Here is a 27,662-nt window from a genome sequence, read left to right as displayed (position 1 = left end):
AGGAGGTGAAAACATGGAGATGACTAAGATAACTGTATTATAAGGCGGCCTGTATGCAACTTATAAAACAGCCATGCATTTTGCTACCCATGGGCTTCAGGTTTTACATTTGCATACATTCTACTACTAATTTCCCAACCATGCCAATGGAAAGTATCGGCCAAAAGAATTTTCAACTTGGAGCACCCTGCTGTGATCCCGAAGCATTACATAATGGTTATAATGGTTGCAAATGGTCAGAAGAGTGCACCACACATGAAGAGATTGGTTGCCAGTTTGGTAGGTCATCTTATTATCAACTAGATAATTGCTGATAATATATAGGTATATGATTCATTATCTAGGAACCTGTTAGCCAGAAAGCTCCGAATTACAGAATGGTAATTTCCTATAGACTCAATTTTATCCATATAATCTAAAAAAAATTAATTGATTTTTTTCTCTGTAATAAAATAGTACCTTGTACTTGATCCAAACTAAGATACTATTAATCCTCATTGGAAGCAAAACCAGCCAATTGGGTTTATTAATTAATGGTAAGGCTGGTATAACAATCCAAATTACAGAAAGATCCCAGGTCCCAAGCATTCTGGATAACAGATATCATAACTGTGTACACAATTTTAAAAAGGATTATTCATTGGCATAACTATTGTTATCCCATTATCCCAATGTTGTCCTATATTTTAATGCATGAGAAATATGAGGCTATCTTACTATAATTTACTGGGTCAACAATTTGATTTTTTTCACATTTATTAACACTTTCCTAGTTGTCAGGAACAATTTCCTCACAGTCAAGAAAACAGATACAGTAATCAAAGTAGATGAATGGTTCATCATGTTTAACTGCTCAGCATAAGTGCTGGGCTCTAACATCAAGTGCTTGGCTCTAACATCACAATGTTTTTTGTAATCTTTTCTGAAAAGGAAATAGTTAAATGTAAAATGTTTGGTAAAACATATGAATCTCTGTTTCTATTTGAAATGCTTCCTCCATGGCTATACAACTGTATATAAACTGAACTCAAGCCTCTGGAGCAAAGACAAGGACCAATGAAGGGTCTGGATAATGTCAAACTGGTAAGCAAGCCCATTTCATAATTTGTTTTTGATTCTCACTCTGATTCATTCTTGATTATATATTACAAAACTTTTTTCCAAGGGTTTGCCAATACCTACACATATAGCAATGTACATTTACAAATGCATATTTAATTTACAAAATATTCTGAGGTTTCTCAAACCAAAACACCTCTGCTCCACGTAGAAGAACATCAGCATGGTCACTGTTTTTCCTATTAGCAATTGTGGGTCTGTTACATAGGAAGCAGTCTGTTACATACAGAGCCAATGATGATCCAGGCCAAAGGGACTGAACAGTAATTTTCATGGTGGTTGATTTAAAAAGAGAGATGTTGATGTTTTGCCCAATGCACAGAGGCTACAAAACAGAACCCCTGCAGCCAGTTGCACGATTGCAGCAATCTATTATTATCATTATATTTCTTCCTTGTTCGCATCATCTTTTGTTCAAATCTCATGTTCTTCAAACTGAACTGGTAGAGAAACTCTGCACAATTCCTTGGTATAGAAGATAAAGGATTTAAATCTTTGTGCCTTATCTTAACAGTACTTTTTAAAGGTAGATGCACTGATAATATTGTCTGTAGAATCATGGCAATGACTCGCAGTCTCATAGGTCTATAGAAATAGTATCTTTCTAGTCTGTGATGTTGGCCCACTGCGGGAATGTGTCTAGGCTGAATATGGGACGTCCCCAGGTGTTGATAGCTAATGTTGTGCATATAATTCCAATGATGTTCATGACAATGCCTGTTTTTACCTGAAAAAAATAAATACATAGATGCAATGATTAGCAGTGATATACTGTACGGTGAAATATAGCTGAACAGTGTGCAACAGTTTATGCATGGTATTTACTCATTTTAAAAGGAGGTGTACATAAAAGAAATATACAGTATATTACCAGGTGGACAGAAGAATCATAATCTGCCTATTTGCATTTATATATCCAGATGGGATCTGGTATGCTGTCTGCCTTGACAGAGGTTCTCCATGCATACTGCAATAATACCGCACCCCTATTGGTATTAGATAGCTATTTTACTGATGTGTGCGTGTATGGCCTTATTTTGGTTGCTTCTTTTTTTTGTAACTTATATTTTTATTTCACATCAAAAAGGAAAATACAAGGCAGTAGCATGTTCAGTACAGTCATAACAGAGGAAGCATATTGAACAGTACAAGGTCACAAATACATGTTCACGTCCACTGCTTATTCTCACAGACCATACTAGTATTTTGGTTGCTTCTATTCACATGATACTGTTAGGGTGTTATTTATCAAAATCTGTTTTTTTTCTGATTTTCTAAAATAAAAAAGTCAGACCAAACTAGAATCCACTAGAATTATTATTTTAAAAAGCACGATTTAATTGGATTGGGGACAAACTTGATACAATCAAATGAAAACCCTAATCATTCTGAGTACGATTTTCGGGCTAATTCTAAAGCAGACCACAGAAACTTCCAAATAGGATAGGGAACACTCCCATTGACTTATATACAACCTCGTCAGGTCTCAGATGCCGGATTTTCATATTCAGACGTTTTGCATTGATAAGTTCCAAAAAATTTGAGTTCTTTTTTCACAAAGAATTTGGATTTTATAGTGAAAAATAAACTGAACTCCACCTGTGCCAGCTCTCTCTGCTTACTGACCTTGGATTGTTCCACTAATATCCCCTACTATTTCTGGTCGCACTTGAACGGTTAGTCTTACTTGGGACTAAGTAACCATCTCCTCACATATAGGCTCTGAGGGAATCCTGACACAATGTCCTTAATATAATGATAATGGGTTGAGTGCAGAGGACCTCTTGTATTTGTCTATATGAATTTTGTGGTCACAGCCTCACTGCACTCTTGCTTAACGATTTCAAAATTATTGGTGAGCACAACTTTTCCTATTTTTTGTTATAACACAAACTTCACTCTCACTTGCATCTTTGTATCGAAACACAAGTGTGCAAATGTTGAAGTGTCGGCATCAGGCATATCTCTTCCTGACAACCAAAATAAGCAAGTCATTGGAAAAAAAACACTACATTATGGGTAAAAATGATGGCATTTGAGTTCAGAAGTGGACTTATCACTCTGTGCCTGCTGTGAGTAAATGACCCCTTTAGTGTTATATGCAAAACAAATTTGTGATTAACATGATGCATTTATTCCTGGTTAATTAACCTTCCATTTTATCGTCAGCAATCAGATAAAGAAACAGATGTAAAACTGTTGATGCTGAATATAAATAAGTTTTGTATACATTAAACTCATAAACCCATACAGTAATGAAGATGAGTTACCATATCTGAAACACGGAGATGCCCATAAGAGAAGACAATGGCATTTGGTGGCGTGGCCACAGGGAGCATAAAGGCAAAAGATGTGCTGAGTGTGCAGGGAATCATGATGTACAGCGGATTAACCTCAATGGATCTGGTCTGAGAGAGAAATTGACAGAATGAACTATGACAACATGCAGAATATAAACAAACTCAGATGCCTTTATGGATGGCTGAGATACATGCTGAAGTGCATGCGCACAAAAGATTTAAATAAAAATGAATATGACGGAAATCTGCATTTCATTATCCATCATTAGTCCTTTACATGCACTCACAATGGTAGATATACAGTGAGCATGTAAATGCAGAAATATACATATATGCAGAGTTTTGCTTCGAAATTTGCTGTGCTTAAACTAGGGATGCACCGAATCCAGGATTTGGGATTCGGCCAGGATTCGGCCTTTTTCAGTAGGATTCGGCCTCCTGCCTGGCCGAACAGAATTCAAATCCTAATTTGCTATTGCAAATTAGGGGCAGGGAAGGAAATCACGTGATTTTTTGTCACAAAAGAAGGAAGTAAAAAATGTTTTCCCCTTCCCACTCCTAATTTGCATATGCAAATTCGGATTTGGTTCGGTATTCGGCCAAATCTTTCACAAAGGATTTGGGGGTTCGGCCGAATCCAAAATAGTGGATTCGGTGCATCCCTAGCTTAAACAAAACAGTTTATAGCAATGTTACTGAAGTTTAAAGGTAAATATCCAGGAAAAGGTCAATATTCTTAATAATGTCTTCTGTAAAGCAGTTTTTGGCTTTAAATCCCCTTTAAAGGAGAAGGAAAGGTTAAAACTAAGTAAGCTTTATCAGAAATGTCTATATAAATACACTAGTAAACCCTCAAAGTAATGCTGCTCAGAGTCTTCTGTCAAAAGAAACACCATATTTCTTTCCTTCTATTGTGTACACATAGGCTTCTGTATCAGACTTTCTGTTTTCAGCTTAAACCTCCAGGGCTTGGGTTTGAGCATGCTCAGTTTGCTCCTCTCCCCAGCTCTCCTTCCCTCACTGCTGTAATCTAAGCTCAGAGCTATTAGCGAGCAGGGAGAGACTCAGGCAGGAAGTGATATCAGTCACAGCAAGCTAATATGGCCTCTACTACCCTAAACAAGCAGAAACAGTGTCTAGAGCTGTTTACTCAGGTATGGAAAAGCATTCTAAAGAATAAAAATGGTGTTCTAAACTGCCTTGGTGTCTTTCCTTCTCCTTTAATAAAAAAAAAAAATTTAACAATACACTGTGGTTATCTTGCAGAGTGGTGTCTGCTCCTACCATGGATGCAAGGATAGGCAGAAAAAGTGTTGCAGTTGCAACATTACTGGCACATTCTGTGAATACAGCGATTATCAGACACAAGATAATAGCAATAGCCCATGGTGGAATACTGTGCAGAGGAGTCATCTGTTGTCCCAGCCAATGAGACAGACCAGAAGCCTGTAGAAAAGAGAAAGAATGTTAACATCATAACAATCTGTCCAAGTTTTGAACTTCAGCTGAGTTATATTTCCTATTTCCTGGTGCTTCCTTTCAAATTAGTTTATTTCCTACTGAACTGGGTCAATATTCTATCCATGGAAAATGATTCAATCCAGAACAGGATGAATGTCCAGGGGTCCAGGGAGGTATGTCTGGGGGATCTAGGGTGCTAGGGCAATTGTGCTCTCTGTGTATGAAGAGCCGGTTTGAAAAGTTACCAGAAGTATCATTTTTGCCGTCCCAGTGGGGCACTGCACATAAGGTGAGTTTCTCAACTTGCCTCATTGGTGCAGCACCACTGGTATTAAACATAGTTTGAGATTAGACTTTTCTTGCAAAGGATAAACTTACATCACTCCCTTTTGCCAAAGCAAATCCTCCTCCCAGGAGAATCACAATGCTCCAGGGCATCTTCTTTTGGACTACCTTCCATGTTAGTAATGGTGTAGAAAAAAACGTGTCTTTCTGTTCTGCAATAGAAAGAAATGTCAATGTGCTGGATCTGACGATTTACTGTGGCTGCAGGTGCCATTGCCCTTACCTACCTATGGCTGAAATTTAGAGGGTTATTGTGGCAAGGTTTATGTGACAGACAGGGTCGCCATCAGGGGGTCACAGGGGGGGACAGGTGTCCCGCAGGTTTTTGTGTCTAAGGGGGGCCCGGACATTCGTTGCTTACTTGCTTAGCCGGCCCCCCTTCTGTCAGCGTGCTGCAAGCTTCAGAAAAGAGCACAGGAACTCCAGTGCATGCATGATTTTTCTCCTATTCAGATCTCTGAGTTCTCTGTATCCTCATTGGTCGCTTAAGTCCCGTTAAAGCTATACAGGGATTGGATAGTTGAAGTAGGAACTTCCCCTCCAGCCTATCCAATCCCAATGCAGCTTTACCGGAACTTAAACGTATGCGACCAATGGGGGTACAGAGAACTGAATAGGAGAAAAATCATGCACGTATGGGAGTTCCAGTCCTCTCTTCTGAAGCTTGCAGCACGCTGACAGCTGGGGGGGCCGGCTTATCAAGTATGTGAAGCATGGTCGGGCCCCCCCTTAAGAGCTAAACCCTGGCAAGCAATTTTTTTTAAAATTTGGGGGTGGGGGGGCTGGCCACCAATTTTTTTTTTTAACTAAAGGAGGGTCCTGGCCTCCAATGGCTTTTTATAACTTGTGGGGGCAGGAGAGCCCAGGTCATCAATCATCAATTTATTTTTTACTTGTGGGGGGGGGGCTGATCACCAATGGTTTTTTATAACTTGTGGAGGGGGGTCCAGGCCAACAATATTTTTTTTACTTGCAGGGGGGTACCCCCTGCTGGCCAATAATGTTTTTTTTTTAACTTGAAGGGGGGTCCAGACCACCAGTGGATTTTAATAACTTGTGGGGGGGGGGAATATTTTGTCACTTTTTTTCCTAAATAAGCTATCATTCGAGAAAAAAAGTTGCACACGTTTTTCAGCTTTTTTTCTACAATTTTTTAACAAACTACAATTTTGATAAATCTGCCACTAAGTCTTTGAATAGGAGGTGTCCATCAGCAAAAATGGTGTTGCCATGATTATCCCATAGGAACCTGCTATGATCAAAATACTCTGCGTTTCATGAGCTTTAAGCTGGCCATACACATACTAATAATATACAGGTATAGGATCCATTATCGGGAAACCCATTATCCAGAAAACTCCAAATTATGGGAAGGCGATCTCTCACAGACTCCATTATAATCAAATAATTCAAATTTTTTAAATGTTTTCCTTTTTATCTGTAATAATAAGACAGTACCTTGTACTTGATCTCAACTAAGATATAATTAATCCTTATTAGTGGGAGAACAATCCTATTGGATATATTTAATGTGGAAATGATTTTTAGCAGACTTAAAGTGGACCTGTCACCCAGACACAAAAATCTGTATAATAAAAGTCCCTTTCAAATTAAATCCAATTTCTATTTTTTATTAAAGCATTGCTCATTTAAACATCTCAGCTGTCAATCAAATTGTGTCTGCCCCTCCTCTATGTCCTGGGCAGACAATTACTACATGTTACTGCTCTCCCCACATTACCCCGTTCTCTTCACAGTTTAATTGTGTAACCAGTGCATGGGGATGGACATCAGGTCCCTCATTCTGGTGTACAAACAAGATTCTGAGCTGATGCAAGGCTTGCCTTAATAACATTTCTCCACCAAATGGCTCCTGCCTACTTGCTATAATTATGAATTCCCAGACTGGAGGAAACAAGATTCAAATAATTTATATAGTGTAATTAAAGTTCATTTTGCTTGACTGATGTGATAAAATAGGATTATTAATATTTGTTTGGGTGACGGGTCCCCTTTAAGGTATGGAGATCCGAATTATGAAAAGACCCCTTATCCGGTATAATATATCCCATACCTGTAGTATGAAACAAAGTATTATGCAAATTGGTATGTGTATAGTGCTCCAACTATCTAAACTGATATTTATGTACAAAGGATATTGGTCATTTCTGGGATCAGGAAGGAATAGAAAATGAAATCTGCTGATGCTCTATATCTCCTGTCTTGTGGTGTATCGGCAGATGAAGTGAAGAGTAGCATCAGATCAGATGATATGAATCTGTTTGTAATGCTGTCAGTGATTCAGTGCAAAGGGTACCTTCTTCAAAGTCTTCTAGATCAAAGCTTTTTCTTGTTTTACAACAGCCAATCTTTGGTTTGGTAGCCGGTAGAATAAAAAGTAGAAAAGCAACAAACACAGCTACTGTAGCATCTGTTACATACCTACAAAAAAAAAAAAAACAAGTCGTTTGTACCTTTCAGTGTACATTTCATATCTTCAGTAATGTATTACAGATAATTGTTTGCTACCAACAAAATGCAAATCCAAGTGCCATAAATAAAAAAAACTGTCACCAAACAATAAACAGCCCTTGGTTGTAAAGTGATACCCCTGGCAACATCTAAAATACTTCTGGTAGTTACAACTGTTGTTATAACTCACTCTGTGTACTATGCTGCCAAAATTCTTATATTGTTGTGATGGTGCAAGCTTCATGATGTACAAGTTGCCACTTGTATCTTTTGGGCAATATGCTGATTTATAATCTAAACTGTAGAGGTTAAGGACTTGATTATATGTTGTAAGCTTTCAATGGACCATTGTACTGTGGTTCAGTTTCTGTAGCAATGATACATCAAAGGTCTTTCTTTATTAAATGTGTGCATAGTTTCTGTCCTCTACCTGAAACAATATATTCCTTTGTTTCCTTGAAATAAAATATATATATGTCCAGCCTTCAAAATTTGGACCACAATTAGGGCACCTCTGCTCTAAAAGTTAAGAAGGAAAAATCCACTTATTCTTACTCTATGTTGTCTTTATTGAAGAGAACTGTAGCCCAGCCGACGACAAAGCCAGGGTCTCTGGTAAACCAAAGCAACACCAGTAGAATGAAGAGAAACAGTACACTAGACTCTGCATAGGAAATGGGTCCCAGCTTGCGGTATTCTTCCCGGATGACGTTATAGGCCGATCGTTCTTTTTCAGAGGCTGTAGCTCCACATCCCCATGTCTTCTTAAAGCTTAATGTAGGGAAAAGGTGAATGGGTTACTCTTTGTAGTATAGGGAACATTTGTCTGTGAGGAATTATATCTTAAACCCTTCTTAATAGCTTCCATCTATTCTCAGGTCTGAATTTCTCAATGAAAGATTAATCCAGCAGATCTGCCTGTAAGAATGAAAAGATACAGAAAGGGAAACTGAATCAAAGAAGAGAGGGACACTAACAAAGAGAAATTTATATTATTAGGAGCAAAGGAAAAGCACAGAAAAAGAAGAAAGCATGTAAGTTATAAAGAGAAAGGGTGACCAAAGCCTCAACACTTTTAATGTCCCTTTCTGGCTTTCACTGCTCTTCAACCAACAATGTTATACACTCTCAGAAAAGTAGGTCATTTCAAGAATAACCATACTGTAGCACAAAAAGTATCAACAGGATGAAGTAGTATAAAGCTTCCCTTGCTACATATTCATTTTGTGCATGTAGAATAACATTTTCTCTACATTGTTAAAGTGATACCAACAACACAGTGTCTAATTTCTAACAAGTAGCAAACTTAAAATAAATGCAAGTTCCCTTCCCAGAATCCCATATACAATTGATGTATTTTTGATATTATATCTGTAGGGGATCAGACACATACTTCCCTTGTCTTTCTGTCTGTGACAACATCCAGCCCAGTTACAGGCTGGAGAGCCATCGATTGGCTGGGTGCCCCAGTGCATCCTTGGGAGAGGGGGAGTGCCTGACTTTGGAGCCAAATGTACAGGGTTTCCGACAGAGCTTATAAAGGGATCTGTGGAGTGTGACATTGCTGCTTGAAAGGTTTTTTTTGCTCTACTTTGAGGAAGTATTTGAGCATCATGGTGAGCCAGTTTCTATCTCCTGCTTGTAGATACTTTGGCCACAAAATTGGGACTTAACCCCCAGAGACTCCTGCTGCTGGGTAATGCAATATGACAAAAGATATATCAATATAGTATTAAAAGGCAATATTTATTCACAACCATGCCATGAAAATATATATAAAATCATGTTAAAAACAAGCACCTTTCAGATGCAGTACTGCTTGTTTTTAACATGATTTTATATATATTTTCATGGCATGGTTGTGAGGAAAGGTCTTGCTAATGTACCTACCACGTGGGAGCAGTTACTACTTTCACAGGGAAAGGTACCTTGGGGCAGGTAGCGCTACCTGGGACATAAGAGCTCTTGTGGAAGTGACATTGAACTGACTGGATTTATTTTGCATTTATCCACCTGGTGTGGAGTATGGGGCTATGGCATTGAGAGAATGTGCCAGGGGTTCCCCAGAGTAAAGTGATATTGTGTGATTTGCATTTACCGTTGCTAAATACAGTTTTACATAAAGTTTATATTTGTTTGATTGCAAACTGTGTGTTTTATTTTTTCTAGTGGAAATCCCCTGAGGTATGCTCCTCGGTGTTCCCTAGGTGGAGGCTCTGCTCTGTAAATCCAGTACTTTTCATATGCAAAAGGGACTCAGAGCCCTGGATTGCCAAGGGTTAAATGCTATTTAAAGAGACAGTAACCAAATGAGGGTTATACATCAAATAGGCAGCAGCCCAACTAATGGTGCTCCCAATCTTTCATAAAAACAAAGTGCCATATGTAGAATATTGGGTTCTAGGGTTGCCATAATTGCATAAGTTAGAAATCTGATATTGCATTGTTACTATAGCAATCAACAAACACATCTCATGGAAGGAGTCTAGTCAATATGAACCATTCAGTGAAACAAGGGCTCTGATTTTGTTGGCCAGTGTAGAATCCCTGCCATACACGAGAAACAGAGCTTTCCAGAAAGGAAACACAAATAGTCAGTACCTGGAAACTGATTCCTTCTTGAAAGCATTAAAAATAGGGATTATTGTTGGATCATCATTAGGATCATAAATGCAGGGCAGGGTACAAAGTACAACAAAGGTGCAGTCCACCAGGTTGTCATTCCAGCATGCATGTTAGAGAGTGCCTGTGGACACAGGCCACAATAAAGCCCTGTACATATGACCTGCTCTAGGGGCTCAATTTACTAAAACTCAGATTTTTTATTTTTCAAAATTTGTATTTTTTGTTTATTTAAAACCCCAAATATTTGTTATTTTTTGTGTAAAAACCACAAAAAAATCTAATACAAAATTTCTCAAAGTAAAAGTAGTTGAGGTCCCATAGAAATCATTGGTAGCTTTGCTGATCCTTTTGGAACTTTTTTTTTACCATTCAGAATTTTAGAGGTTTTCAATTTTTTTTTATTATTAGTAATTAGCCGATATATTCATATTTTTTTCTGTTCATCCTTTTTATAATCAGATCTGGTTCGACCTATAATAAATGGGCCTCCACACGCAGAGCACACAAAAACCTAGAATGAAAGTATTCTAATAGTGGGCACATTTTTGTGCTCTAGAACTTGTAATAAATGATAATGCATTTTCTCCCTAAACTATACTACTTAACTTGCAAGTAATTGCTTTGCATTCTGACAACAATATCCCTTTTATAGATTAGAAATCGTGACAAATTATTATACTTACTTGAATCCCATAAAGGACAACTGCAGCCAGAACCAACTCATGCACAACATAACAACCATATTGGGAAATGCAAACCCAAACCATGAAGCAAAGTTCAGTATATCTCCGTTGTTTGGGAAAATTCTGCAAAACAAAATGCTTAAATGTATTGGGAATAGACCAAAGTTTTTTTCTATTTCTCTTTATGTATATTGCTTTACATAGCATAAGAGTATATACATTATTTATGTCAAACTAGTAATTATAACATTTTGTTATAAAAAAAAAATGTAAGAAATATCAATAAATTATTTGCAGGCCTTGTAGGACATCATCTTTCCCTGATGAGTATTATCTGCAACACAGCACAAAAACATAAGAGAACAATTATGACAACGGTGTAACAAATTTTTAAATGTCATAAAATTACGTTGTGATTTTCGATATTCCTTTCTATGTTCTATGTTCATAATATGTGATGTTAATAAGTATTCTCTTCTGACATAAACCTTTTATATAACCTTTTTTATATTTAAAAAATAATATATTCAATAAGCTTCAAAATACAGCAATTAATCCTAATAAAAAGTACATTTTAATTTGTATAAAATCACACGCTGAAAGTTTATTTATACCCTCAGATTATTGTTATAGTAGTATGGGACCAGTGAGATGAAAAACCTTGTTCCAGAATCTCTGAAATACAGACATATCAATTTCCCATAAAATTGCAAATGAAAAATTATTCTTACTGGGTAAATTGTCCTTTTAGCACAAGGTTTGGGCCTGTCCCTGTTAATGTAGCAGTTCCTCCAATACTTGCAGCATAGCATACGGAAAGCATCATTCCCTTAGAAATACGTTTTCTTTCATCTTTCTCAGGGACTTCCACGTGGACCTCGGGCATATGCCCATTACTCACAACTGGAGAAAGTAAAATAAAGGAATTAAGAATACCCTCAATAATAAATGTTTTTACAGCATATGAAAAACTGCAGCCCTAGAATTATATAAACGTTTTGTCAACACAGAGCAATGTAAAAATAAAGCTATGGCATCTGCTGATCACTACTCATCTACAGATTATTTCCTTTTGTACAATAAGGGATGGTTATTGTCATGATGAGGTTTTCCCAGGCTTATTTGCCTGCCTGTATATATCGTTACATGTGGCACATTGATTTTTTTCTCGATTCAAGGCATTTAAACTGCAAGGCTAGGGGTGAGAGGGGTAATTTGTTGGGACTCAGAGCTAAGAGGGAGGTTTTTTGAATTCAGTCACTTGGACGGAATTATGAGTTTGATTTACACGCTTCATTTAAATGTTATCTGTGTTCATTTATATGCAAGTCTCTTTGAGAAGAAACAGAGCAAATATAATTAGATCTGCATCAGAAACATCTGCTCTACAGACGTGTGAATCCTTTTACTATTATTAGTAATGTTTTACAGAGTTTAAGTCCTGCAATATATATTTTATGACACTGGTCTTGATCAAGTAAAGCAATAGGTTTATTATGGGCTTTTACATTGTTATTTATGAGATGTATTATTATTTATACAGTTTACATATGAGTGTAACAGAACCCCAGAATTGTATAGCTATAACAATTGGTATATACAAAAAAGGGCTCAGATGAGGCTTAATGAGGTAATAGCAGACTTGTAGTGTTGGGGTGTCCACTAAATTAACAATATATAATCAAAAAGAACACAAGGGACTTCTCCCCACACTACATATGTCTGAAAAAATCTGTGAACAAAATTAATAATAATTAAATATCAAAGTTATTCACCACCATGCCATATTGAAACAGTGAAATTAAAACCATTTAAAATAATAAGCAGCGCTGCACATAAAACTCAAGGGATCCCTTCTAAAAGGACAGATACCCAAAAGCTGGTTATATCAACCAACTCGGGGAAAGATTAGCATGCTATTAAGTAAGGTAATAAATGATCCATTAATAATGAGAAATGTGGTGGAAAAGCTCAGGAACAGAATTATGGATAAGCGCTTGTAAACACAATGGTTCGATAAGGTTCAGTTAAATGGGTCCATCTTGATCCTAAGCGGAAAAAAGTTCCAAAGCTCGTAAATGAACAGCATGCGAATGTTCCCCTACTTCATATAATATGAAACAAATTCGCAGGGTGAACCCCTGAGTCTTTGATGTTTGTGGATCAGTATTAAGATAACTTAAAAATTGCTTTTTATGTTACTTTGATATTTAATTACTATTAATTTTGTTCACAGATTTTTTCAGACATATGTAGTGTGGGGAGAAGTCCCTTGTGTTCTTTTTGATTATATAACAATTGGTATTATTTAAGGGGCATGGCCAAACGCTCTGATACACGTGGCACAGTTGCCTTAATATACAAGTAATGTGAGATGCTGAACTATTATGACATTTTCAGAGTTATGTTGCTCCTGTGCGAAAAGGTTTTGCTCTGAAAGTATTTTAAATACTGCCTTTATGTGCTGCCCTTAGTATATGAATTCCATTTAGAAATTCAGTTTCTGTTAATCTAAATATTTCTGTATTAACTAGTACACGTGAATTGGAATATTGAACTGGTTGTGTGCAATACATTGTAAAATCTATGGAACTGGCTGTTAACTTAAGGTGGCTTCCCCGATTGAGGTCTGGCCGAAAGTCGGACAGATCTCGATCGGATGGGACTAAAAATCCCGTCGGATCGCGGCCACATCTGTTCATTGATGCGATCCCGCGATCGTTAGGATCCGATCGTTGGGCCCTAGGGCCCACGATCGGATCAGCCCGATATTGGGCATATTGGCTAGAGATATGCCCATATCGGGGAGAGATATGCCAAACGAGCATATCTCTCCGTGTATGGCCACCTTAACTTACTGCCAGTGCCATCATGTTTCTCATTCTTACACTATGTTGTCTGGCATCATCCAGAGTGGCTGGTTCAAAGAGCATCTGAAATAGTATAATCCATGGGGATGAACCTATTGATAAACAACTGTGTGAACATATTTTAGCTGTCAGGGACTCTGGTAGTTGTGCACCAGCTAGACTGAAGCATTGGTGCAAGTTGGCTCACCATGAACTATACCACTATACTGTAGATAAAATGTAAGCTATTTCCTTATATCTGAAGTCGGTGTGTGTTTTGCTTGTTAAACAACAACACCTGATTGTGCTCAGTATTTCCCAGGAACAAAGGTTATTAGCTGAACCCAGAATCCAGATTAGCTTTTAGGAAGAATAAAAGTGTTCAGGTCAATATTTTATTTGAGTGGTTAAATAAGTAATTTTGTGCAACAAATGAACCTAAAGTAATGAGAAAGTGAGGCCTTTCAGTGTTTTCTTTGTATGTCAGTATTAACTTGTAGGATCAGCAATAGAGCAACCAAAGAAAACATTTGCTTAGTTTCAGTCACAAATCTCACAGATTCTGTTGATTGAACGCTACAAAAAAAGATTCCAATGGTTTTATTCTGTGCATATTACGATGAAGGTTTCCACGTTTTTAAGTTAATTGGTTACTGGAAGAGTTTTGCTAGAATTTGCCTTTAAACCCAGTTAACTGCTTAAGAAACAACCATAACTATTTTAATATTCTTTTTCGTAATGTGGCATTATGTAACACTAGTTTTTCAATACACGAGACAATTTTTAACACAACTGAACCAGTGGGTCAAATTCTGGAAGCAGGGAACTGAATCAAACTGAATTGTATTTTTAAGTGAGAGTTTTTTTGTGCGATTTTTAAGGTGATTCAGTTGAATCCAATTGTTTTAAACCTTGGGCAGAAAAAAATGGAACACTATAATACTATATGAATTCTCCCTATGCTATTTCCATGAGGCTTCATATAAGGGAAGGTGAATCAAGTTGGCTGGACACCATGATGCATTGTGGTTCAATTCTATCTGACACCGTTGGATCTAACAGTGTCATCAGACTTATCCAACTTTCAAACAAACCAGTATATATTAGATGTATTAGATTAGAAGAAGGAATTCCAAATCACAAGCCTTGTAATTACCACCAGCCTATGGGCTTGAAAGCTAAAATATAAGAAAGTTGACATGCTCATGTACCACCCCAGCAATGCCCATTATAAATATTAAAAATATAATGCAGCTCCATTCTGGTGCACAAAGTCCTGCACCTTTAGGTGCTAAGAGCTGTCCATTGGCACCTGTTATTAGCCATATGTACTCTGCACCATGACCTATTGTTGGACAAGCTCTATTAAATTTGTCCAACCAATGATGATTAAAGGGTGTGAGTGATGCCTCTTGATGGTCAGAATTTACAAGTGCTTTTTGAATGCCTCAGGATATAACAGGAAGGGAAAGTTGCTTGAATGAGAAATTTCCAGTCATTTTTTCTAAAGGCATAAGATGCCCAGGACACATCTCTTGTGTCATCACACATATTTACTTACTCTGAACAGGTTCCATAGGTATGGCATTTTTTTTCTCTAGCACCAGTGCTGGGTTGGTCTGTCCTTCCAGGGATTCTAGCATGGCTGGATCATCTTCAGCATTGTTGAGCTGACTAAGAACAGCCTGGACAATAGGAACCATCATGGCTGTGGTGGCAGTGTTACTTATCCACATCGAAAGGAATGCAGTAACCCCCATAAATCCCAACATAAGTCTAAGTATACAACACAATAAATGTAAAGGTAAAGAATTAAAAAGGAGACACATTTTATGACTTATATAACTAATAATATTACTTTATGTAACTAAACAATGTTCATTTAGGTGAGGTGGCACATTCAGATATTAATATGCTACTTTCAAAGTTTCCCATAAATGTACAGCATATTAATAGACATTCTGGAGTTTCTTTACCCTGAATAACACTTCATGAATTAAAACAAGGGGTTCTTACAGAGCAGGTCTCACACCAACAATGAGAAGAACTTTCAGAGCAATGCGCTTGTGTAGGTTCCAGTGTTCTACTGCCACAGCCACAATCAGGCCTCCCACAAAGAGCATGTTGGTGTCTTTAAGGTACTGCATGCACACCTGTGGAGCACACGTAGGGATTAGCTCTGACTGTCAGATTACTTAAAAGCCATAGATAAATTCCACAATTATTCATATATTAATTCTATGTGGCTAACTCATTGCTGAATTCTAAATAGTCATGGCTCAAGCAATATTAGTAGGCTGCATGGGTTTTATTTTGGTCGTTAGTGGTAAAAAACCTAACCTCATCCTGTGCAATGTCAAAATGGTGTAAAGATCACATCCATTTGACTCTAGAGCAGTAAACAGGTGTCCTCTAAAGTGATAACTGGCATTTCACCATCTAGCCATCTGGCATGAAAATGTTTCACAGAATCCAGGGGAACATTATCTGGCAAGTGCTTAATAGCCACATTAAGGGGCAGATTTATCAAGGGTCAAATTGAAAATTCGAATTCTCAAATTTTTTTATGGTCAAAACTGTCAAATTCGATTAGGGAGTTATTCAGATTTGATTCATGTTTTTTAAAAAATTCGATTTTCAATATTTATCATACTCTGGCCCTTAAGAACTCGAATTCGACTATTCACCACCTAAAACCTGCCAAATTGCTGTTTAAGTCAATGGTAGAGGTTGAGTTGTTTGCAGCCTTCCTAACATTTGAGGGTTTTTTTCGGAGAAAAAACTCGAATCGAGTTTTTTTTTGTTAAAGGTAAATTTTTATTGAATTTTAACAACAGAAAATTAGAAGGAAGAAAAGCAAGTTAGAAGAAAAGAAAAGAAGGGGAAAGTGGGGAGAAGAGGTATGGCTGAAAAAGTAACTATCAATGGGTGGTCGAGGTGGCTGGCGACTCGAGCCAAGGGTTCCAAATATTCTCAAACTTCTTTGGGCATCCTTGTGCCAAGTACGTAAGCTTGTACAGTTCCAGTTGCGAATTAACCAGACCAATCCATCTACTCAGAGACGGTGGCGATAGGCCCATCCAGTGCAGGGCAACGACTTTCTTAGCGTAAAAGAAAAGCAACCTCATCAGGCATCTAGTATTTACTCTGGGTATCACGGAGTCAAGGAGACCCAGAAGACATGTAGCAGGGTTAAGTATCTGGGGAAGTTCCAGTTCAGTAGCCATGAAGTTCAAAATTGCCCTCCAATATCTGAGTATTACTGGGCAGTCCCACATTAGATGTATGAAATTAGCTACAGGAGCACCACATCTCGGACAGCTGGGTGAAGCTACCTTTCCAATAGTAAATAGTTTCTGAGGGGTGAGGTACGTTTGATGTACTATCTTAAACTGTATAAGCTTGTCTCTGACACTCACTAAAGGAATGTATAGATTGTCTATAATTTCTTCCGAATCATCTGGGTCAACACAAACCCCACTACTCTCCCACTTATACTTCACTCTGGGTCGGGGATCATATCTATTGGAAATTAAGCGCCTATATGCATTGGATAGAAGCTTGACTTTGGCGGGTTGAGATATTAATTCTTCCATCCCTGTGTATTGCAGGAGGGGAGGAGGGGTTGGGAACTGCGCGGAGCAAAGATGACTAATCTGGTTATAACGGAATTCGGACAAATCAGGCAGAGAGAGGATCTGGCGAAATTCAGGCAGTGTGCGAAGAGTTCCATCAGCGTATACTTGTGATAGCCGCTTTAAACCAAATTTAGACCATGTTCCCACCTCTGTGAATGTGGCTAAGTGTGGATAATTACTATTACCCCATAAAGGTGAATCCGGAGAAAGACTGGTATCCGCTTTAGTGATTTGCACAATTGCATCCCAGGCTCTCTTAGTGGCATCCATTACAGGTAACAAAGGGCCAAGATCCTTTCGAGTTCTATATAAAGCATTGTGCAGGCTTTCCACAGAAGTAAGATAGAGTGCCTCTATTATGGATGCCGGGTTATCAGCGTCAAACAGTTTCCAACCGGCTGCATGCGAGGCCTGGGAGGCAAGATAGTACAGCTCATAATTGGGAGAGGTCAGACCCAACTGATCATGAGGAGCATTAAGAATGGCTCTGGACAGAGTGGGCGTTTTATTCCCCCAAATAAATTCAGACTGTGTTCGGTCTAGATCATGTAAGGCTTTCTTGGGTATGTGGCAGGGGGTATTACTCAGTATATAGAGAAATTTAGGAAGATAAATCATTTTGCATATATTTATTCTGCCTATTAGCGTGAGAGGGAGTTTAGTCCAGTGTGCAAGTGTGTCTTTGAATTTACGGAGTAAGGAGTGTAAATTATGCTGCAAAAATAAAGTCGGATCTTTGTGCACCATTATCCCTAGGTACTTAAAATTATCCGCTACTTTTAGGTTACAGTTTGCGGCCATCCCTGTTGGAAGCTGTCCGTCAAGGGGAAACAGTATGGACTTGTCCCAATTAATTTGAAGGCCTGAAAATATACCAAATTGTTTGACAATCCCAAGTACAGAGGCAAGTGATTCATGTGGGTCTGCTAAGTATAGGAGCGTATCATCTGCATACAATGAGACCTTCTCCTCTACTGTTTTGTAGATGAATCCCCGTACCCTCTGAGATTGACGAATAGCTATGGCCATGGGTTCAATTGCCAACGCAAATATGAGCGGAGAGAGAGGGCACCCTTGACGAGTACCTCTGGACAGGCGAAATGGTACGGAAGTAATGCCATTAACCCGGATGGATGCCTTTGGTTCGCTGTACATCAGCCGAAGCCACTTTGTAAAGGAAGGGCCAAAACCCATTCTAGTTACTACCTCCCATAAGTAAGGCCACTCCACCGAATCAAATGCCTTAGCCATATCCAAGGAGACCACCAGCCTGGAACCCATATTTTCGTGTTTCAGTTGCAAATTTAGGAACAGTCTTCTCAGGTTAAAGCTGGTTGATTTAGAAGGCATAAAGCCGGTCTGATCAGGTTCCACCACCGTAGATACCACTTTGACAAGACGTTTAGCTAAAATTTTTGCAAGAATTTTGATTTCCATATTGAGTAATGAGATTGGCCTATAGGAGGAGCACAATGTAGGGTCCTTCCCTGGTTTGGGGATGACCACAATTGTCGCATCTGAAAACGTTTTAGGGAGAGAAACTATTTTCGAATCGAGTTTTTAAAACTCGAATCAAGTTTGATTTGAATTCGATTAGAGTTTTCGGGTCAATTCCTTTCATCCAAGCTAAAAAAAGAAAAGCGGTTTTCGAGTGGTCGAATTTCGAATTTATGGGAGTTTAGAGGAATTTTAAAAACTCACATGAATTCGGAATTTGACCTTTGCTACTGTAAATGTGCCTCTAGGTTAGTTGAGGTTAAATAATGGTGTGCGGCTGTTTTCTACATGCAGCCTGTGGTTCCACTGAAAGAAATAGGACACACCGGCACAACATGGGTAATTCCAGCAGGTAAAACCTTGCTCATTTATTGCGGATGCAACGTTTCGGGGCGTGACCCCTTTCTCAAGCATGCTTTTACCTGCTGGAATTACCCATGTTGTGCCGGTGTGTCCTATTTCTACGTTGTTTCTGAGGTTGCCCATTCCCTCTGGCATCGAGCACCTGGGAGTCGCTGGAGTCTGGACGGCCAGGGTGTGCGAGTGTAAGTCTTTCTTTTTCCACTGAAAGAAAACCTTTAGGGCAAGGCCAGAAGTGGCGTTTTTGCGGCGTTTTTACCTTGCATTTTTAAAAATGAACAGCCAGGCGTAAATACGCATAAACTGCACTACCACTGAAACTAATGGAAAACGCACTATGGCAATTCACACAGGGCGCTTGCAAGCTGAAATCCGCCACAGGACACCAGTATTGCAGTTTTTTAGCAGAAACGCCAATACGTCAAGAAACTACCAAATCAATAGGCTCTATGGGATCTGCACGTTTGAAACCACACTTTACGTAAATACACAGCGTATTTTAAATATGGCGTCCAAATTCAATGTGAACAATGAGAAGTGCATGTTGGGAAAACCGCATGAAAAACGCATGTTGACGGTCGTGTGTGGTTTCAGTAGCGTATTTACTCCTGGTTGTTGTTTTTTAAAAACGCAATGTAAAAACGCAGCAAAAACGTCACGTCTGGCCTTACCCTTAAGCTACAGTAAACAATGACAATTCAGCGGTTTCTACTTTGTGAAACAATTTGGAGAAGACCCTTCAGCAAAATAATGTCCTTGTGCACTGAGCAAGATACTGGTCTACTCAGAGCCCTGACCTCAATCCTACTGGGGTTTGGTCTGATCACTATCAGTGCCCAACCTGCATTGTTCTCTTGTGGCTGAATGGAATCACATCCAACCAAAAATGTTCCAGCATCTAGCGGAAAGCTGAAGAGCTGAGGCTGTGTTAGTAGCAAGAGAAGACACATTTCATATTAATACCCTGGTTTTGGAATAATATGTTGGACAGGTTGGTGTCTACATACATTTCGTCACATGGTAAGGAGGCTTTCGCTCTCTTAAAGCTCTGAGAGCGAAGTGGCAATTAGAGCAACAGTTACCTTTTTCGATTCCAGAATTCCAAACATTGGAAACAGAAGAACAGGTATCAGTGCAGTGACAGCAAGCGGAATCACTTCTGTACACCAATAGACTGCCATTAGGATGATGGCGTAGGCACAGCTGGCTTCCTGAAAGAGAACAAGCTTTAGGTTAAAATATGCCAGTTAAAGAATACATTAATTTTTGTGAAATATTGATTTAAAGGGTCAGTAAATAACTGTATGACAAATATTCATGTAATGGTTCTATATTAATTATTGGCATTCCTGTTGAATTTATCACTCTTAATCACTAAATTTCATTAGTCAAATAGCATCCCTACATGTTTACTTTCATTGCCTTAGTTGTATTAAAATTTGAGCTCCCCTAAACAAAGAAAATGTACATGTTGCCTTGAAAATGTAAGTCGTTTTTAACTCTCTCCTGCACAATGTCTTATAGTGTGTTTATATAGCTGCTTGGAGGAGAACAATAGGGGTATATTATAATATTGTAATCCAATTTGGCTGCAATGCAAACACTTCTAAATGGGAATTAGGCAATAACCAAAAACTTTAAGTGAATTATACACCCCCTGTATTCTGTTTCCTCTACCCAGGTATAAGAACACACAAGAGGGCAGAGCACAGAAAATGTGCCAATGTACATAGCCTTCAACTCAATCAGAGAGTTTATTCGTGGGAACAATTGAAACAACGTGATGTTTATTTATCATAATGACACAGCATTCAAGCCCTTTATTTGGAAAGGTTTGCTTTCAGAAGACACTACAAAAACCTTGTATTTTGGAGAATCAATATAATTTCTGGGTGGCTGTTTCAGGTGAAGGAAAAAAAGTCTAAATACCTTACTATTGTATTTATTGTACCAAAAATCGAAAAACCTAGGAATGAAAAACATATTTTTGGGGATTGCATAGCAACTGTGAAATATGTAGTACTTTATAAACTAGCAGACTGTTATGTGCAGTAAACATTCTACTGCGAGTCAAACAATATCAGCAATGTCTGACCAGGTTAAAGGTATGCCCCCTTGTTTAACATGACTTCAGTGAACAGGGTTTGTGGTCATAGGCCACTCAGGTCTAAACTCCCACAATATACCTGTGCCCTCCTGCTACTGGTGACATCAGACATGGGCAGGTTGCAGTGGCATAACTAGATATTACTGGGGCCCGCAAATTCATTTTAAGGAGAAAAACATATCTAGACGTTGTCCTGGATTACCAGAATATATTCAAAATGCTCGTTAATTAGGGCCCCCTATACCTCCTGGCCCCCCTGCAGCCGCAGGGTCTGCTTCCTCTGTAGTTATGCCCCTGGCAGGTTGGGTGCTACTGTAAATGAGATCCCAGTACACCTTTTGAGCTGTGTCAAAGTTAGGAAAGGGTGGGTTAGCCGACCAACCACCCAGTGGGCCCAGGTACAAAGACCTATGCTGTTTTTGTTATTTTAATGATGGAGAATCTATATTTTTTGTCATTTATTGAGCTAAACAGGGAAACTGAAGCTACTCCATGTTTGGTTAATTTATTACATTATGAACACACTGATTCTTATAATCTGTAACCCAAAACAAAAAAGGGAGAGGGTTCTATATTAGTAATAATTTCTTTGTTTAGAGAAATTAAACCCCGCCTCTTGCACTGGGTCAACCAATGGCTATACAGAATTATTTGATATAGGGAGAAAGGGGTAACACAGTATAACCATGCACATGGTTACAGTCTATTCTTTTCTCATACAAAAATGTTACCATTTGAAAATTTTTCAAATGACATGCTTTCACATTCACAACATTTTTAGCTAGTGTTTTCTCCCTTGCTAGCTATCGCTGACCTGAAGGGACCCCTTGTTAGAACTATGTCTTGTCTCTTTTGAAGTTATTGCTGCATAGTTGCACATGCTTACTCGCCTTGATCCCAAATATTTGCTGTTGCACAGGTCCTGCTTATCAAAGTGTGAAGCAATTCTGTTTCCGCTGAGAGTACACATGTTTCTTTTAAATGTATTTTTGTGCGTCATGATTTACAAGTAAATCATCTGTAGTATTGTATCACCAGCCAAATGTTGTTGTACTACAACTCCTAGTGCATGCCAACATATTAGTAAATGCAAATAAATGCTAGGAGCTGTAATCCAGCAATATCAGGAATTCATTTTAAAAATTTTCTTTCAGTCTCACCATAGTAAGGATACCAGATGCCTTGGAAAATCAAAGATGCTTCTAATAAATTCCAGTTGCTGATCTGCACTGATTGTATTCAAATGAAATGGTGCAGCCCCTCTAGCTGGATATTCCAGCATGCTCTGGTCCTTTGTTATTTGCTCATTATATCATTGGAGGCTTCACTCTGATTGCACTCTAGCACCAACACCTCAACACCAGTAAGTCCAACTCTTTTGCATTGTAATGTTGGATAGCAAATAATTGCCATTTATCCCTGGAGAGCTAGGGTTGCAAAGAATCTTATTGAAGGTTTCTGTACAATATTCCACAATGCTGTGCAATAAAAGGGGATGTTTATCAAGCATACTACATGCAAGGCAGGGTGCAAAATGCAAAAACATGTGCAGTTCACCTGTTTTTGCTCTTTGTGCCTTGCCATGCACAGTAGATGAATTGCAGAAATTCTCTGTGCTCTTGCAGTGAATACAGTTCTGCCTGAGTTAAGCAGCACTGTATTCATGAGGGGCAGGGAACATAGACATCCTCCCTCCTGCTCCACCCGTCTTATTCAGATGCACAAGTTAGGGAGTGCTGGCTTGTCCTATAGACTACGTACAAAAATACAACCCAATTGGCTAGTTCTGCTTCCAATGGGGATTAATTATATCTCAGTTGGGATCAAGAACAAGGTACTGTTTTATTATTACAGAGAAAAATAAGCTGCAAAGACAGAAAAAACCCATCTGAGAAATTGCTACAATATTAGGAGTGGCAAAATCTACAGTTTGGTGCATCCTGAGAAAGAAAGAAAGAAAGCACTGGTCAGCAACGAAAAAAGATCTGGACGTCCATGGAAGACAACAGTGGTGGATGATTGCAGAACAATTTCCATGGTGAAGAGAAACCCCTTCACAACAACCAAAGAAGTGAACAACAATCTCCAGGAGGTAGGCGTATCGTTATCCAAGTCTACCATAAAGAGAAGACTGCATGAAAGTAAATACAGAGGGTGCACTGCAAGGTGCAAGCCACTCATAAGCATCAAGAATAGAAAGGCTAAATTGGACTTTGCTAAAAAAAAACTTCTAAAAAAGCCAGCACAGTTCTGGAAAAACATTCTTTGGACGGATGAAACTAAGATCAACTTCTACCAGAATGATGGCAAGAAAAAAGTATGGTTCATGATCCAAAGCATACCACATCAACTATAAAACATGGTGGAGGCAGTATGATAGCTTGAGCGTGCATGGCTGCCAGTGGCACTGGGACACTAGTGTTTATCCATGATGTGACACAGGACAGAAGCAGCTGAATGAATTCTGAGGTGTTCAGAGACATACTGTCTGCTCAAATCCAGCTAAATGCAGTCCAATTGATTGGGAGTCGTTTCATAATACAGATGAACAATGACCCAAAACATACAGCCAGGGCCGCCATTAGAAATCACGGGGCCCCGTACAACAAAATTTTTGGGGCCCCCTGGGCCCCGCCCACACTGACGACCAAGCTCCGCCCCATATCCCGCCCACATCGCAGTTAAAAGACCACACAGACATCAGCGCTAAAAAAGTAACCCCCCCCCCCACACAAGTTGTAAAAAGCTATTGATGGTCAGGGCCCCCTTATAAAAAAAATTGGGGCCCCAAAAAAAAAAATTAAATTTTTTTTTTTTTAAAAACATTGGTGGCAGGGGCCCCCTGTTAAAAAAAACTTGGGGCCCCAACAAAAAAAAATGTAAAAAAAACTAAAAAAAAAAAAACATTGGCGGCAGGGGCCCCCTTATAAGTTAAAAACAAATTGGGGCCCCAAAAAAAAATTTGAAAAAAATTAATTTTTTTTTGAAAAAAAAAAAAAACATTGGCGGCAGGGGCCCCCTTATAAGTTAAAAACAAATTGGGGCCCCAAAAAAAAAATTTGGAGAAAAAAAAATTTTTTTGAAAAAAAAAAAAATGGTGGCAGGGGCCCCCTTACAAGTTAAAAACAAATTGGGGCCCCAAAAAAAATCTAAAAAAAAATAATTTTTTTTTGAAAAAAAAAAAAACTGGTGGCAGGGGCCCCCTTACAAGTTAAAAAAATTTGGGGCCACCAAAAAGAAAATTAATTTTTTTTTAAAAAAAAAAACCCAAAAAAAAACAATGGTGGCAAGGGGCCCCTTACGAGTTAAAAAAAAAATTGGGGCCCCAAAAACAAAAGTTTTAAAAAAAAGATTGGTGGCAGGGGCCTATAGAATATTAAAATAATACATTGGTGGCCAGGGGATTAAAAAAAAAAAAACACAAACTGGTGTTCAGTAGAATTGAACTCATGGCTTCAGTACTTCAACTTCGCCTCCTTTCGTGACTTCGGGTCTTTTCACCGCTTCAGGACTTCGGCTTCGGCTGTTTTCGTGACTTCGGATCTTTGCGCTGCTTCAGGACTTCGGCTTCGGCTGTTTTCGTGACTTCGGGTCTTTTCGGCGCTTCGTGACTTCGGGACTTCGGCTTTTTCCGTGACTTCGGGTCTTTTCGTCGCATCGGCTTCGGCTTTTCGGCACTTCCGCATTCGGCACTGAAGAGGCAAGTCGTACGGCTCGGGCGCTCGTAAGGGGGGCCCGGATCTTCAAAAAAATGCAGCGCTGCCGGGCCCCCCTTCATGCCCGGGCCCGGTACGCTTGTCCCCCCTGTCCCCCCCTGATGGCGGCCCTGCATACAGCCGAAGCAACCCAGGAGTTTATTAAAGCAAAGAAGTGGAATATTCTTGAATGGCCAAGTCAGTCATCTGATCTGAACCCAATTGAGCTGCATTTCACTTGTTGAAGACTAAACTTCGGACAGAAAGGCCCACAAACAAACAGCAACTGAAAGCCGCTGCAGTAAAGGCCTGACAGAGCATTAAAAAGGACGAAGCCCAGAATCTGATGATGTCCATGAGTTCAAGACTTCAGGCTGCCATTGCCAGCAAAGGGTTTTCAACCAAGTATTAGAAACAAACATTTTATTTTCAGCTTTTTAATTTGTCTAATTGCATTTGAGCCCCTGAAATAAAGTGATTGTGTTAAAAAAAAAGGCTTTTAGGCCAAATACGCAAACGTTGACTTTTTAAAAAAATATCAAGGTTGATTTTATGTAATTAGCCAGAACTGAAAAATTGGGACAGTATGCATTGCAAGGCCAAATTGTTTCAGTATAAGTTTACATCAGGGCAGAACAAGCAGATAGACCAGTATAAACAGAGTTGGCTGGATCCTCAATTCAAATTAGCTACTTGTCCTGGGTACATGGGGGAAGTTCCTTTAGTGGTATATCATTAGGGATCCAACACATTTAAAACATACTTTTTATCTTGATAATATGTTGAAATTGTCCTGGTGGAGAACATACAGTTGGATGGAGCGTTAAGGTTTATGCTCCATTAAGTTAATTGATGGATGTTATACAGACATATTTTATGATTCTAAGAAGCACACTGATGGGAGTATGTATTAAACAGTATTGATTTGATCTTCTTCAAAAACCAGGTGTCGTTTTTTGGTTACATTTTCACAACCTTTCGACAACCCAACAACGAATCATCTTGCATGTCTTGGGAAACAGAAGGCATACTGTAAGAGTTTTAATAATGTTTGGAGAAAAAAACTGAAGTACGTTAAGATCTTTCTTGCTTCAGCTATTCTGCCATTGTGTCAGACAGACCTTACATGGAAGTGTATTAAGGGGGTGTTGGTACAAAGCTTCTGTTCAGATTCACCCCCATTGCCTAATGCTTAGTAGTAGTCAATGCACTATTGAATACACTGTAGGTTGAAGCTCTTCCACTGTGGTACAGCCAATCAGCTGCTGATTCAATCACATAACTTTAAACATGCCAATCTAGAAATCCTTAAATTAATGTTGCTACTATTCATACAGTAAATGGACTTGTTTATTTTTATTTCATTGGGTCCTAAGTTGCTTTTCATATACCAGACTGCTCATGTTCTCTTCACCCAGAAATGCAAGTTAAAACCGTTTGGTAATAAAGAAATACATTATTCCTGCAGTGTCAAGCAGAACTGTTAAAACTGCCCCATTTCCATATCACGATGATAACCAAAATATGAATTAAAAGAGTATTATTGGCACTGAATGTTAAATGATATTTTTAGGCCTTTCTCCTGCACAGTGTAGAGAGCTCTAGTTATTAAGTTTAATAAGAGCTATGGCTACTAATTATAGGGACAATGTAATTCTCCTACCGCACACCTGTAGTTCACCAATCCTGCAGTTGGTGGTGCGTTGCTTCCGTTGACCCGGCCGGGTCCCTTAGCAACCAATGTGTATAAGAAACGGATCCGCACACACGCTGATTAATGCAGTCGGGGAATATCCCCTTTTATTCAGCCACCAAACATCAACGTTTCGGGGAGGAACACCTACCCAACACCCACCCTTCATCAGGATACAATTATTTGTGGGTTACTGCACAAATAATTGTATCCTGATGAAGGGTGGGTGTTCCCCCCCGAAACGTTGATGTTTGGTGGCTGAATAAAAGGGGATATTCCCCGACTGCATTAATCAGCGTGTGTGCGGATCCATTTCTTATACACATTGGTTACTAATTATAGGGCCCAATAGAGATTCTTTACCTCTGTGTAAAGCACAAAATGCAGCCCAATAAAGAATGCACAGTTTATGTGGCTATTTTGCCACTAGTATTTCAAAGAATGGGTTGAATGCCACTGCTCTAAAGTCAGTTTCTACATATTATTATGCACTGCTTTATAGTGACACAATTGCTAGATGGATGCACATAGCCACGGTAATAGCAAGGGCTGGTGGGTGCATCCCCCATTGGGGAAATAAAATCATTATTATAAAAATGCCATATACTTAATGTATAATTGTCTGAAGCTCTGGGCAGAATGAGATATACTTGGCCACTTCAGAATAACACATTTACAGACTGTTGCATTTTGTAGACCAAGGTTAATTTATTTGCATATGCACAAAATGTTATTCCATTGATTTCAGCCAAAAATTCCGTGGTATGGCAAACCCAGAATGCTAATAGTACTGATGACATTTGTAGAGAAAATATAGC

The 27,662-nt window shown here is 38.8% G+C and overlaps 1 protein-coding gene across 2 annotated transcripts in view; it reads right to left on the bottom strand.

Annotated features, from left to right (window-relative positions):
• Positions 1–455: 455 nt before the first annotated feature.
• slc13a5.S (solute carrier family 13 member 5 S homeolog) overlaps positions 456–27,662 on the bottom strand; it is a 41,511-nt gene continuing 14,304 nt past the window's right edge. For both annotated transcript variants that reach the window (XM_041583700.1, XM_018249135.2), the window contains exons 3-13: positions 20,432–20,560; positions 15,871–16,007; positions 15,416–15,630; positions 11,737–11,908; positions 11,006–11,128; positions 8,253–8,468; positions 7,543–7,667; positions 5,259–5,377; positions 4,704–4,865; positions 3,390–3,527; positions 456–1,846 (exon numbers count right to left, since the gene is read on the bottom strand). In XM_041583700.1, the coding sequence (XP_041439634.1) occupies positions 1,724–1,846; positions 3,390–3,527; positions 4,704–4,865; positions 5,259–5,377; positions 7,543–7,667; positions 8,253–8,468; positions 11,006–11,128; positions 11,737–11,908; positions 15,416–15,630; positions 15,871–16,007; positions 20,432–20,560 (1,659 nt within the window). In that variant the 3' untranslated portion in view covers positions 456–1,723. The remainder of the gene's footprint in view (positions 1,847–3,389; positions 3,528–4,703; positions 4,866–5,258; positions 5,378–7,542; positions 7,668–8,252; positions 8,469–11,005; positions 11,129–11,736; positions 11,909–15,415; positions 15,631–15,870; positions 16,008–20,431; positions 20,561–27,662) is intronic.

The sequence above is a fragment of the Xenopus laevis genome, chromosome 2S (assembly GCF_017654675.1).
Source record: "Xenopus laevis strain J_2021 chromosome 2S, Xenopus_laevis_v10.1, whole genome shotgun sequence".
NCBI classification, from domain to species: domain Eukaryota; kingdom Metazoa; phylum Chordata; class Amphibia; order Anura; family Pipidae; genus Xenopus; species Xenopus laevis.
Note: the sequence above shows the minus strand (reverse complement) of the source record. Positions and strands in the feature narration are given on the sequence as shown.